The sequence below is a fragment of the Salminus brasiliensis genome, chromosome 20 (genome assembly GCF_030463535.1).
Source record: "Salminus brasiliensis chromosome 20, fSalBra1.hap2, whole genome shotgun sequence".
In the NCBI taxonomy this organism is placed as follows: Eukaryota; Metazoa; Chordata; class Actinopteri; order Characiformes; family Bryconidae; genus Salminus; species Salminus brasiliensis.
Genome location: NC_132897.1, coordinates 33,596,667 through 33,610,027, shown reverse-complemented (window position 1 = coordinate 33,610,027; position 13,361 = coordinate 33,596,667). Strand labels below are relative to the sequence as shown.

The 13,361-nt window shown below is 41.2% G+C and overlaps 1 protein-coding gene across 1 annotated transcript; it reads right to left on the bottom strand.

The window, feature by feature from the left end:
- Positions 1-3,562: 3,562 nt before the first annotated feature.
- Positions 3,563-10,652, bottom strand: LOC140541868 (deoxynucleoside triphosphate triphosphohydrolase SAMHD1-like). The gene is made up of 13 exons (XM_072664663.1): positions 10,629-10,652; positions 10,271-10,431; positions 10,037-10,149; positions 8,066-8,133; positions 7,809-7,976; positions 7,367-7,467; positions 7,148-7,259; positions 6,969-7,060; positions 6,738-6,844; positions 5,517-5,677; positions 5,083-5,169; positions 4,347-4,451; positions 3,563-3,706 (listed from the first exon to the last, which is right to left on the bottom strand). The coding sequence occupies exons 1-13, from the start codon at positions 10,650-10,652 to the stop codon at positions 3,563-3,565; spliced, it is 1,443 nt and encodes a 480-aa protein (XP_072520764.1).
- Between the last annotated feature and the right edge of the window lie 2,709 nt (positions 10,653-13,361).

Genomic DNA, 13,361 nt, shown 5'->3' with positions numbered 1-13,361 from the left:
AGCTCTACACACCAGTATACACCACTACACACCAATATGTACCCAGTATATACCGCCATAAAACATCACTTTACTACACACCAGTATACAGCTCTACACACCACATACAGCTCTACACACCAATATACACCAGTACACACCAATACACACCAGTATACAGCTCTACACACCACATACAGCTCTACACACCAATATACACCAGTACACACCAATACACACCAGTATACAGCTCTACACACCATTATTCACCAGTACACACCAATACACACCAGTATACAGCTCTACACACCAGTACACAGCTCTTCACGCATTATACACCACTATATACCAGTACACACCAGTGTATACCACTAAATACCAGTACACACCAGTATACAACACTATATACCAGTACACACCTTTATACACCACTATATACCAGTACACACCAGTACACAGCTCTACACACCATTATTCACCAGTACACACCAATACACACCAGTATACAGCTCTACACACCAGTACACAGCTCTTCACGCATTATACACCACTATATACCAGTACACACCAGTGTATACCACTAAATACCAGTACACACCAGTATACAACACTATATACCAGTACACACCTTTATACACCACTATATACCAGTACACACCAGTACACAGCTCTACACACCATTATACACCACTACACACCAGTACACACCAGTACACAGCTCTACACACCATTATACACCACTACACACCAATACACACCAGTACACAGCTCTACACACCTTTATACACCACTATATACCAGTACACACCAGTATACAGCTCTACACACCATTATACACCACTACACACCAATACACACCAGTACACAGCTCCGCACACCAGTATATACCAGTACACACCAGTATACACCACTATTTACCAGTACACACCAGTACACAGCTCTACACACCATTATACACCACTATATACCAGTACACACCAGTACACAGCTCCGCACACCAGTATACACCAGTATATACCAGTACACACCAGTATAAACCTCTACAAACCAGTACACACCTCTTCACACCAGCATTAACACACAAGTAAACACACATTATCTGTTTTTATTAGAGACCCAGTGGTTTCACCGCCTCACTACTTCTGGTCCGGTGGAACGGCCTGCGGTACGTCCTCTTTCTCCGGGAGCTCTGACATGGCCGAGTGTCTCAGTGTCTTTTGAGTTACAGTGCTTCTGCTAGAGTGAACTTCTCCCCTAAGATCCTTCTTTTATCATTTATCCTCCACGCTGCACTCAAAATGCTTCACTGCAAAAACCTCTGATATGATGCAAGTGCCAAAACCCTATTGATTTACAATCTCACCTGAGAGGGAAAGAGTGATAGGACAGGGTCTCACTTCAAAAGCCTGGTGGAAAGAAATGGAAGAATGATGCCAGCTCAGTTCATCACCAGTACGACTTCAAATCCCCACCATTTTCGTCTTTGCTGAAGACCAGAGAAGAGACGTTGCTTCTGAAAGGCCTCGTCTTTTTATGAGCGCGGTGTCAAGCCGAGGGCTCGAAAGCCATAAATTCCAGCCTGCTTTCAGAGACTTTTTAAAGGGAAACACGAGGAAGATGCAGACTGTTTTCACGTCACACTTTGGAGTGATCTAGGGCTGCATTTCGCCAGAGTTCGTCTGAATGTACACTGATGGTTCCTTGGGTTGCGACCAGGCCGGTTCTCAGAGACAGGAGTCTCTGTTGGCTTTACAGGTGGATTAAGCCTTAAAGGTCTGGAGTTATCGCTGTTGGCTGCAGTATTTTAATCACTAGGGCTATCCTGAGTAGCATTTAACAGTCTGGGGGTACCTGAGTACCTGTTCTCCAAGCCCACCCTTTAGCAGTGTCAGATCAGAACATTAGGACCACCCCTGGTTTGGAATGAACTCGGCCTGGGATGCCTCAGACGCCACCTGGCAGGGTTTTTCTCCAGCAAACACACAACATTGCTACAATGCTGGCCAACAAGTGGCTGAGTGGTCTACCACTATGCCCCAGGGGGGTTTGTGAGTTCCTAAACTATGAGGGAGGAAATTTCACCAGCTGACTCGTGGCTCCTATTACATACAGAACCACGCTGGAGTTCAGTGAGTTCCAATGTGTGGAAGAAAGGCAGACTGGACGGCCTTAGGGGCTCGATTGTGTACATTAAAAGATGCGTCCCAATACTTTTTTTTTTTCTGTAAAGTGTAGGAAGGGAGCTAGGAAGGTTGCCGGGGTTGGGGAAATGATGAAATCATTGGACACTGATCATTCAGTTGAGGGGTTTAATAATGCGGTCGCCTACACGTCACCACTGGAAAGATCTGCAATGGGATGTGCAACAGATGCCGGCAACAGATTGTTAGCTGTAAGCTGTCACCCTCCAGTCACTTTGTCACTTATTGGAGGGTTGTGTGGAGTGCCCTTGTACCGATCCTTGGGGAGAGCGGGAGCAGGGCTGAATTTCATCTGTTTGGAAATGTGGGAAGATTGACTGGAAGGAGTCAAGGACCGGGGTGAAGGATACTCCACGTCATCCATGTTATTCCGCAGTACTCGACATACCAGAGCAATTATTACACAGCCAATTCAACTCAAACAAAGTCTCTATTTTCTTGGAGATCTCTTGAAATCGGTTTGATTGGACAAGATTACATTTGAACAAGCTTTGGTGAAGAGTGGGCCACCGTAGACTGTGCTGTTTTAACGGAAGCAGGTCGTTCCTACACTGTGACGGACCGGTAGACCTGGCTCAGACTGTCCTGGTCGAGCATTTTTCCAGTTTATTGGATTAAAACTGCAGGACAAAACAATTTGTTGATAATGAAGAAAAATAAATCAATACAAAAATCATGCTAAATATAAGAAGGTAAAAAGGTAAATAAGAATAAATGAAATTGGGGTCTCAGCTTATCTCTCAAAGTCCTCTCAAAGAACTCCTGACCATCACCTCCTGACCGGGAGTACATGATCTAAATCCAGACCAGTGTTCATCTCTAAGCCTAGAGATGGAAAGGTGTAAAACAGCTTTCTGGCAGGAGATGCTGTAGAGATAATTCCAAGGAGAATGAAACATCTAATCTATCATTTTCTACTTAAAGATTATATTTCTGATTCCGTAATAGCCCTGATTAACATAAAGTTGGATGGGCTGTATCTGTTGGTAGTCAAAATCTTCGTCAGCCCAGGTCTTTCAACATGGGGACTCTCGCAGATCCAGCTGAACCTAGAGGCAGGGGGTGGAGCCTAACTGGTGGAGGAGGGGAGATGTGACATCACTTTTGAAAGCAGTAATAAAATGTTTATGTAGTTACTGCACTGTTACATTACACATAATTCATTCTGTATATTACATTATATTAATGTAATTACTGCACTGCGATCACTTTTTCTAGTACTTCTTATTTATGTAATTTATCTAAACATATGTAAATAGAGGTCTTTTAACACAGGTGGAAGCTGGTGATTGGCTGAAGAAAGGTGATGCCGCATTAGAGACTCCTGGTAGAAGTTCCAGTGTTACCATATTGCATGATGGCCTTTTTGGGAGAGGAGCCTCTTACTGATCTTCAGGAGCCTGTTGCAGTTCCTCCCAGAGTTTTCTGCTGTGTCTCTTGGCCAGTTCCACTACATCTTTGTCCTGTCCCTTGTAGAAAAGCATGACTTTAATTTCAGCAAACTTGCCAGGCAGGAGGTAGGAGACCTGCAAAACATCAAACATTGTTGAGAAAAAATACATAAAAAACTGGTGTTATATCCCTCCACATATCCTTACAAATACAGACCAGTGTTATAACAGTTATATGCAGACGTTTGACCAAATGATGTATTTTACCTACAAGTTCCGTAGCAAACTATTTAAATGTACCTGAGTTGACAGGGCAAGAATCTTTGTTAGGAAGTGGCAGCTGACAACTGTTACACTCAACAACTATGGGCTTCTTTAAGCAGCTGCTGTCCAAATTGTCATACAAATGGTAGTTAAAGAGAAATATGCAAGATCAGGCAAGATCTGAGAGATTTAAGAAAGCTTTCAGACAGAACTGCTCATTTGCAGGCCAAAAGCCACCGCAGAACCCCTGGGTTATTGCACAAACATTATTGTGCTATTAGTATTACTATAGTAACCACTGTTTTCATATACACTGTATATATGCTAAAAATGTCTTAGCGTACAATGAAAGTTAAGAGGTTATTTCTATTGGACCATTCTAAAGTGTAAAGGACTGTTAGATTCAGATTCTGTCCAAAATCTGCAAAAAAAAGGAGATACAAGGTTTTTGTGTTGATTTATATACATGTGGTACTGTTTTTTTTTGTATTTTCATTATTATTAGAATTACCTCATCTTTGGACAGTTGAATTGGTTCGTGTGGATCATCTTTCTTGTAGAATCCGAGAGATTCAATCGGATTCTTGTTTTTCATGCCATAATTTATTTTTATAGGCTGGAATGATGGAGAGACACAGTTAGTAGTCACTTCAGAAAATAGCAGGGACAGTGAAAATAGTATTGCCATTTGTGATATTATTGCACACCCTTCACTAAAGGATATCTATAAGACATGCTTGTATTTTTCTTTGCTTTATCATAAACGTAAACTTTGGATGGGAAAATGTAAATATTTTGAAATTCACAAATTACATTTTTGGTCTGGCTGCAATTCGGCATCAACAAACAATAACAATAAATCAACAATAAACACCACAGAAGAAAAAAAACAAAACAAACCAAGCCATGTCATACCATGTATAATTATCATGAAAAAATATAATTTTTAATAATTATTTGCAAAATCACTTTTTATTTATTTATTTATTATTTATTTTCATTTATAAGCTTCATTATCTAAGCTTTCATTTTGGGTGGCCCAATCACGTCACTGCTTACAGTACACTGTAGAAACGTTGAGACTGTACTGTAGTACTGAGTTAGGGCCCCGCCTGGTGCTGCATAGTCGAACATACAGCACAGCACATTAAGAATGACTTAATTGGTAACAAGCCATTTCACTAAGTATATTCAACTGGAATGAATACTTCAAATGAAACAAAGTGTGTTTATTTAACTGCACTCACCATGACTTTAAATTCATCTGCAGTGAAAGGTGGCTGCTGCCCACTTGCCTCTTTCTGGACATGTTCTATCCAGACCCTCAGCTTTGCCTGATAGTAAGATGTTGGAGGTGAGATGGTGAGAACACAAATGCAATAACAACTTTTTGAAGAACCCTCCACTGAAAGGTTCTTTAGGGAACCTTCTATGTGTTCTTCTGTGGCACACAGCTCTTCAATCAAAACAACTGACAAACTCCTCAGCTGATCAACAAAGGCCTTCTTGAGTTCAGAATGTTAAAAATAGGAAAATGCTGAGCTCTGCAGAGCTGCAGAGAACTGAAGGAACTGAGGTTTGCTATCCCTGATCTATACAATAACCCTACAGTGCCACAGGCAGGACATACCAGTAGGGCATCTCATAATAATAATAACAACAACAATAACAAGTGATTCACCTTCCATTTTTCAGCATTGTCCAAGAGTTTCACATCGTCAGGCTCGAAGGTTTTGCCGCCAATGAACTTGTAAAAATTTCGATTGAAAATTCTCTCAGTGATTCTCCGAGCTGTCGAGAGTTCTGTGCCAGAAGAGTGTAGAATTTGTTGAAGAATGACATCTGTACAGAAGACAAATCGACATTGTATTCACACTGCCACAGAACATGACTACTCTGTAGTGAAACACTACACAGTTTGTCACCACACAGTCTCTTGTAATGTCATTTGTCTGGGATTCTGAGGGACAAGCAGGCCTAACAAGAGCTAGAAAAGCTTCTTTAGGGCAAACGTTAAAATGCAATATGTTAATAGATACGTTTTCCGAACAGAATATAAGGTACCGTGTTGTTCTGTAAATTTACTATATTGACTTAACCCCCTAAACAGCCTATGGCCTGTCGGCGGGCTGAAAGTTTAATTACAAATCTCTATTACCAAAGAATAGGCCCACCAGTTGGTACAGAAGTCCCTGAATAATTACTGATAATAAACAGCTGCGGAAACAATTAAGAGACCACCATACATGATCGGTTTCTCTGCTTTTACTATTTATGCAATGTGTTGTGTTGTAATGTAAGTCATAAACCATGGACCATAGAACATTTCCCCTAGATTCCAAATAAAACAATTGCTATTAAGAGCATTTATTTGCAGAAATGACAACTAGTCAAAAGCAACTGCTCAAATGATGCAAAGAAATTATTATAATAATTGTAATGCAAAGAAGTTATTATTGAAATTTAAACACAGTACTAATTGTGAACTTTGAACTTAGAAATCACTATGGTGAAATAATAACCTTGACTGCCAATCACAGCTCTCATGTCTTGGCAGGCTCTCGGCTAGTCTTTTACATTGCTTTTGGGACTTTATGCCATTCATAGTCTGCAAACTCAGCTAACTCAGCTCTGTTTAATGAAATGCCTGGAACACAATGGCTGCCAGACGAAATTCCAGAGCTGTATAAGTTATTGAATTATAGAATTTAGTGTGTCACCAAAATGGCAAGCAAGTGCTTGCTGACCAGTGGTTGGTAATGCTAGGGGTATCTACAAACAGGTGGGTTTATTGGTTGTACCAAATTGGGAGAAAAAAAAAGGTAGAAATTCAACAAACATTTAAATAAATAAATAAATAAATACATTTTCTATTATTTTTTTAGAAAGACAGAGGAAGAACCTGTGAGATTCATGTAAGTGCTGGGATCGTTTACTGCAGCAGAGATGGTGAGGTTTTTATCACCCAGTCTAAAGTGGTTTTCAGCTGCTATAAGTGCATCCACTATCCTGAAAAGACGAGACAAGACATTTTCAGACAAATGCATCAGGTAAAATGTGTTCATTTGTATGTTTATTTCGTATTCAACAACTGTGTGGCATAATTGGACAGAGTGATTGATGTGAAACGTACATGTTTTCCACTGCCTTTGTAACCCTGTGATGGTAGATTGTATGGTGAAGGAGGCTGCGAATGTGAAAGAGCTCGTACATGTTCATTGCTTCCTGGTGGAGATGAAAGAGAAACTGTAAAAGAGAAATGTTTTCCAGAGTCACTGTAAACAACACTTTTTCCCATGTGTTAATGGTCACCTTGTCCCTCATGCAGATCTGAGCTCCGTGTATCTTGTCGTTGCAAACTCGTGCAAACACCAAGTAACGTTCATGGGAGAAGTTACATTTAATACCCAGATGGTGGCAATCCCTGTATGAAGGGCAAAAGATCGAACCAACAGATCAACAAGCTATTTTTATAGATATGTTATATAAAATATGTTATATTTTTATTTTATCTTAACAACTGAAACTCACCGGCTGAAATAGTCCATTTTGTCAACGTCGATGCCAGTTGTGTGATTGGCCACAATCTGATACAAGTAGGACTTCTCTCTTGGCCTTCCTTCGTATGGCCACTGAGTATTGCAAACCATATATTTTATTTACATTTATTTTCAGTGCCTTCACTCAGTAAAGCTCTATTATTGTAAATTTACTGAAATGAACATATTAGAAAAGATCGTGTCAAATGCAGCATGTACAAAGATAATTAAGTGTGTTTCCTGAAGAGCCTTTGTTCACATAAATGAAATTAGGGTGTCCAAACTTTTGCCTATGGCTGTGAATATTGGTACTTTAATCACATTTAGTATCAGTTTGCTGCAAGAAATGACTATTTATGCACTATTATTAATGAATTATTGATATTATATTTGTTAAGTTCTTATTATAGTGGACTTTCCTGGGGATCTTGAGCAGAATGAGAATCTCCAAGGTTCTTGCTGCCTGGTGGATTGGGGCCGTAGATAAGCTCATTGATAAACTGGAAGTCTTGGTCTTGAAAGCCATAATCCTTTCTCATGACATGACTAATGCCATTCACTTCAGCCAGGTATTCAAACATCCGGACTGATGCCTCCTCATGCTGCGAGAAAACAACCACAGCTGATAAGGCCATTTCAGGTGCAGATTCATTATCGGCCATAAATATTTACAACACGCAGTATAAAGTACCTTCCACTCTGAACTTGGGTTCAGTTCCTTCATGAACACCTCAAACACATGAGAGAACGGGCCATGACCTTCATTTGAGAAATATACAAAAGGGCTTGATCAGGGATTAGAATCAAATATCAACTGCTACCAGTGGAATTTGAAACATGGAAAAAAATCTTTTAAGGGCAAGTCGAGACACCCTTCAAGGCAAGTCTGAGCAAGCCGAGACACCCTTCAGGGCAAGCCTAAACAAGCCGAGACACCCTTCAGGGCAAGTCTTAACAAGCCGAGACACCCTTCAGGGCAAGTCTGAGTGAACTAAGAATTCTTTAAGCGCGAGTCTGAGTAAAATATGTGTGTATTGAGACAATAATCTTTAAAGATGAGTCTGAATTGAGTCAATACTCTTTAAGGAGTCTTTAAGTCTGGGTTGAGTCAGGGGTCCTTTAAAGACGAATCTGAATGAAGTCCAGATGAGTCAATAACCTTTAAGGGCGAGTCTAAATTGAGTCAATAATCTTTAAGGACACGTCTGAGTTGAGTCAGGGGTCCTTTAAGGACAAGTCTGAACTGAGTCAAGAATCTTTAAGGGCGAGTCTGAATTGAGTGAAGAACCTTTTAAGGACAAATCTGAGTTGAGTCAGGGGTCCTTTAAGGGCGAGTCTGAATTGAGTCAAGAACTTTTTAATGGTGAGTCTGAATTGAGTCAATCATCTTTAGGGGGGGTCTTAGTTGAGTCAAAAACCTTTAAGGGTGGGTGTGAATTGAGTCAATAATCTTTAAGGACAAGTCTGAATTGAGTCAGGGGTCCTTTAAGGACAAGTCTGAATTAAGTCAAGAACCTTTAACGGTGAGTCTGAATTGTGTCAATAATCTTTAAGGGCAAGTCTGAATTGTGTCAATAATCTTTAAGGGCGAGTCTGAATTGAGTCAATCTTTAAGGGTGAGTCTGAATTGAGTCAATAATCTTTAAGGACAAGTCTGAGTTGAGTCAAGGGTCCTTTAAGGACAAGTCTGAATTAAGTCAAGAACCTTTAAGGGCGAGTCTGAATTGAGTCAATAATCTTTAAGGGCGAGTCTGAATTGTGTCAATAATCTTTAAGGGCAAGTCTGAATTGAGTCAATCTTTAAGGGTGAGTCTGAATTGAGTCAATAATCTTTAAGGACAAGTCTGAGTGGAGTCAAGGGTCCTTTAAGAGCGAGTCTGAGTTGAGTCAAGAACCTTTAAAGGCGAGTCAGAATTGAGTCAATAATCTTTAAGGACAAGTCTGAGTGGAGTCAAGGGTCCTTTAAGGGCGAGTGTTAATTGAGTCAAGAACCTTTTATGGGTGAGTCTGACTTGAGTCAGGGGTCCTTTAAGGGCGAGTCTGAATTGAGTCAAGAACCTTTTAAGGACGAATCTGAGTTGAGTCAGGGGTCCTTTAAGGACAAGTCTGAATTAAGTCAAAAACCTGAATTGAGTGAGTCTGAATTGAGTCTGAATTGAACCTATTAAGGGTGAGTCTGAATTGGCGAGTCTCATTTGTCTCAATAAACTTTAGGGTGCGTCTGAGTTAAGTCAAGGTTTCTTTAAGAGTGAGTCTGAATTGAGTCAAGAACCTTTAAGGGTGAGTCTGGGTTCAGTCAGGTGTCCTTTAAGGGCAAGTCTGAATTGAGTCAATAATCTGTAAGGACAAGTCTGAGTTGAGTCAGGGGTCCTTCAAGGGTGAGTCTGAATTGAGTCAATAATCTTTAAGGGCGAGTCTGAGTTGTGTCAGTAATCTTTAAGGGCGAGTCTGATTTGAGCCAAGGGTCCAAGAGTCTGAATTCAATGAGGAACCTTTAAGGGCAAGTCAGTCAGCATCTCTGCTATCCGTACTGTGTTTCAGTACTTGCTGAAATCCAAACCAAGTAATGATTATCTGCGGTATGAAACGTGTGGTTCATGAGCAACCTGTTCCCGAAACACTTGTGACCAGTTGTGACTTTTGTGTGTAACGAATACCTCACCAAGGTCATGACACAATCCTGCGATCTTCACACAGAGTTCATCAGTGTCAGTAATATCCAAACTCTGACGAGTTCTCAGGCCTTGGACTAGCTTGCCTGCCAGATGTGCCACACTGTTAATAAAATACAAAGTGATATACATTACTATTACCTAACGGTAAAGACCTCTGTGCCTAAAGTACACTCTTCCTACCCATGCCCATGAGTCAGTCATGTCAAGTAACAGAACGCTACCCAATGGAGTGCTCGAAGCGATTGTGGGACGCTCCTGGAAAGACATAATAGCCTCCGCCAAGTTGCTTGATGTTCCTCAATCGTTGAAACTGTGGAGTGTCGATTATTGTCACCAGCAGAGGGTGCATCTCAATGTGGCCGTGAACGGGATCATAGAAGACCTGCAGTTATAAAGACGTGTATGATGTGAAGTGGCCATATGGTGCATACACACGCCTTACATCAGCCATATCATTAAAACCACTGCCATTCAAGTTTGAGTATTTGCAAAGCACAGACTCCTGTCTCTTAAAAGAAGGAGTTAGATATTAAGCATAAGCGCAATTATTATATTTTATAATAACCACATTCACCTTACCTTCCACTCAGGCGATGCATCCATGGTCTCGCTTTGCCTGAGGAGAGGATTGGCAAGTCGGTCAGGGAGAAAACACAACGGGGACTAAGGGCCGGACTCAGTATTAAGGCAGAATTGGTAAAGCTGTGGGGTCCAGGGGCCCAAAATCCCTGACAGTGCCCCGGGGTTCAATTGCACCAATCCCTGACTTCTCTTCTGTTTATGAATATTAACTAATGACGACCTTTAGAGGTGGAGTCATAGCTCTTTATCTTTATAGCTTCCTATATTAATATACCATTACTGATACTGACACCGATCAAATATTTACCCATCCATACCCAGAACCATCTTCACAGCTGTTTTACTGGTCACTGCTGGCGTAAAACCCCAAGATCAGACCAACAAAGGGTTAAAAAAAACTTTTTTTTGGTCTTACCTCTGGCTAAAAACCTGGAACAAGAAAATCTGAGACTGAGAAACTGTCCTTAACCAGACTGAAGAACCAGACCCAACAAGCCCTTCTGAAATGAGCTCATCCCAAACACCACACCACACCTGGATTACACGTGGGAGGGAGGATAGTAGGAAGGGAAACCCTCTAAATTCATCTGTTTTCGACCCCCATCAGTGCATCATTTTAAAGAATACACCCACGAATGCTTCACAATGCATTTACGACCCAGAAAATCTCCTTAGACCAGGTCATTTCACCGCGATGCAGTTGGCACTACTTTCCGGAGGGGGAGGATCTCACCGTGGTGGTTCGGCCTGTTGCCATGCCGATGAGCGTCAACGTCGTTCTCTCCCCTCCGTATTCCTACACCGGGGCTTGCTGCGCTGGGATTGGCTGATCGCTGCATAAGCCTGCGCTGGGATTGGCGGGCAAGCCTCGGATAGGCGGGCTTTGTCGTGAGACAGGTGGGTGAACAGGCAGGGGTTAGCTATAGCTAGTTTGCTCCCCGTTTAGAGCGACGCCCTGAATAAACAGCTGGAGTCTGCTGTTAACCTGGGTCACTTTATTACTGTAAGATGTTCAGTTGTAGAAAATCATAATTAATAGATGTGTAAAGCGGAAGAAGCGGAGTTTAGTGAATAAAGTTGGTCAGAGGGGTCGCTGGAGTTCAGGTGAGGCAGGGTCTCTGTGTGCCGGGCTGTAAAACTCACTGGGGACATTATTACAAACTGGAGGTGATGTTAAGGCACTGTACTGATTTTCTCCCCTTAGTTTTGGGTGGTTTAGTAGCTACCAGCTAAGCTAATGGGGCAGTTATCCTGCCTCGGCGCGAGGAGCACGGCGCGAGGAGCACGGCGCGAGCACGGCGCGAGCACGGCGCCACCAACGGCTTCCATCCATCAGGCGGCAGCAGCAGACACAGAGAGCTCTCTGTGAGTTACACTACATTATATTTATATTTATATAATACACAATAATATCATATATATAATCATTAATAATAACTACAATTAATAAACAAAGTAAAAAAAAAAAAAAAAAAAAAATTATTTTATTTATTTTATTTTTTATACAAATTTTCATTGTAAAAATGATGAGAATCAGACCTGGTCTGTAAAGCTGTGAGGACAGATGTGTTGGACGTGGACTCATGAACATCCTCGCTGTCACGCCAGCAACCTTGTATCTCCATTTTTGCTGTTTGTCTTTTTCTGGCCCTTGTTCTTTACAATATATCAGAATCTCTTGATGAATGGACCAATAGAAATGCTCCAAATTTTAATAACTTTTTAATGGAAGTCAGTAGAAGTTTTTTTTGTTGCGGAGATGCAAGGTTTATTCATCTACTGTGCAGTATGTGAATATCACGGTTTTGTTAGTAGTTGGTGTGGCGCAACAGGTGACACCACTACCTGCCACTGATCTACCACACCATGTGGGAGACTGGGGTTCGATTCCCGGTCTGGGTGACTGTGGTGCTGTGCTACACCAGTAAGAGTCCTTGGGCAAGACTCCTAACACTAGGTTGGCCTGCATCTGTAACACGAGTAACCTTGTAAGTCGCTCTGGATAAGAGTGTCAGCTACATGCCATAAATGTAAAATGTCAAGTTTTCATATTTTTGGAATTTAATATATACATATTTATATTTCTGGCATTTAGCTGACGCTCTTATCCAGAGCTCTTATCCTTAGAAAGGTGGGCCAACCTAGTGTTAGGAGACTTGCCCAAGGACTCTTATTGGTGTAGCGCAGACTGGGAATCAGACTGGGATATTACAGATCATTAGGTTAACATTACTTCTGTGGGAAATGTATTAGTTCAGCAATTAATGATTTATTGATTAAAAGCACTAGGCTAGCCTAATGATTCTTTATCAACAACAACAGGAAAACGGTTTCTTACCTTTAGTGTTTGATTTGAATGCACTTCAGTTAACAAAAGACTGGATAGGAAGTCTTGTGTTTTTGTGGTTACTGTTGAAAGTTTCGCAACATAGAGAATATGGGCAAAACTGGGCTGTTTGTGGGTTAGTTTATACTGCTCTACATTTATAAACAAGTCAGCCATCCTCCAGCTCTTCATCAGTGAAGCTTTAAGGTAGGTGTTTCTAATGAAGTGACCAGTGAGTGGAAGCGCAAGGTAAGTGTTTCTAATAAAGTGTCCAGTGAGTGGAAGCACAAGGTAAGTGTTTCTAATAAAGTGTCCAGTGACTGGAAGCTCAAGGTAAGTGTTTCTAATAAAGTGTCCAGTGAGTGGAAGCACAAGGTAAGTGTTTCTAATAAAGTGTCCAGTGA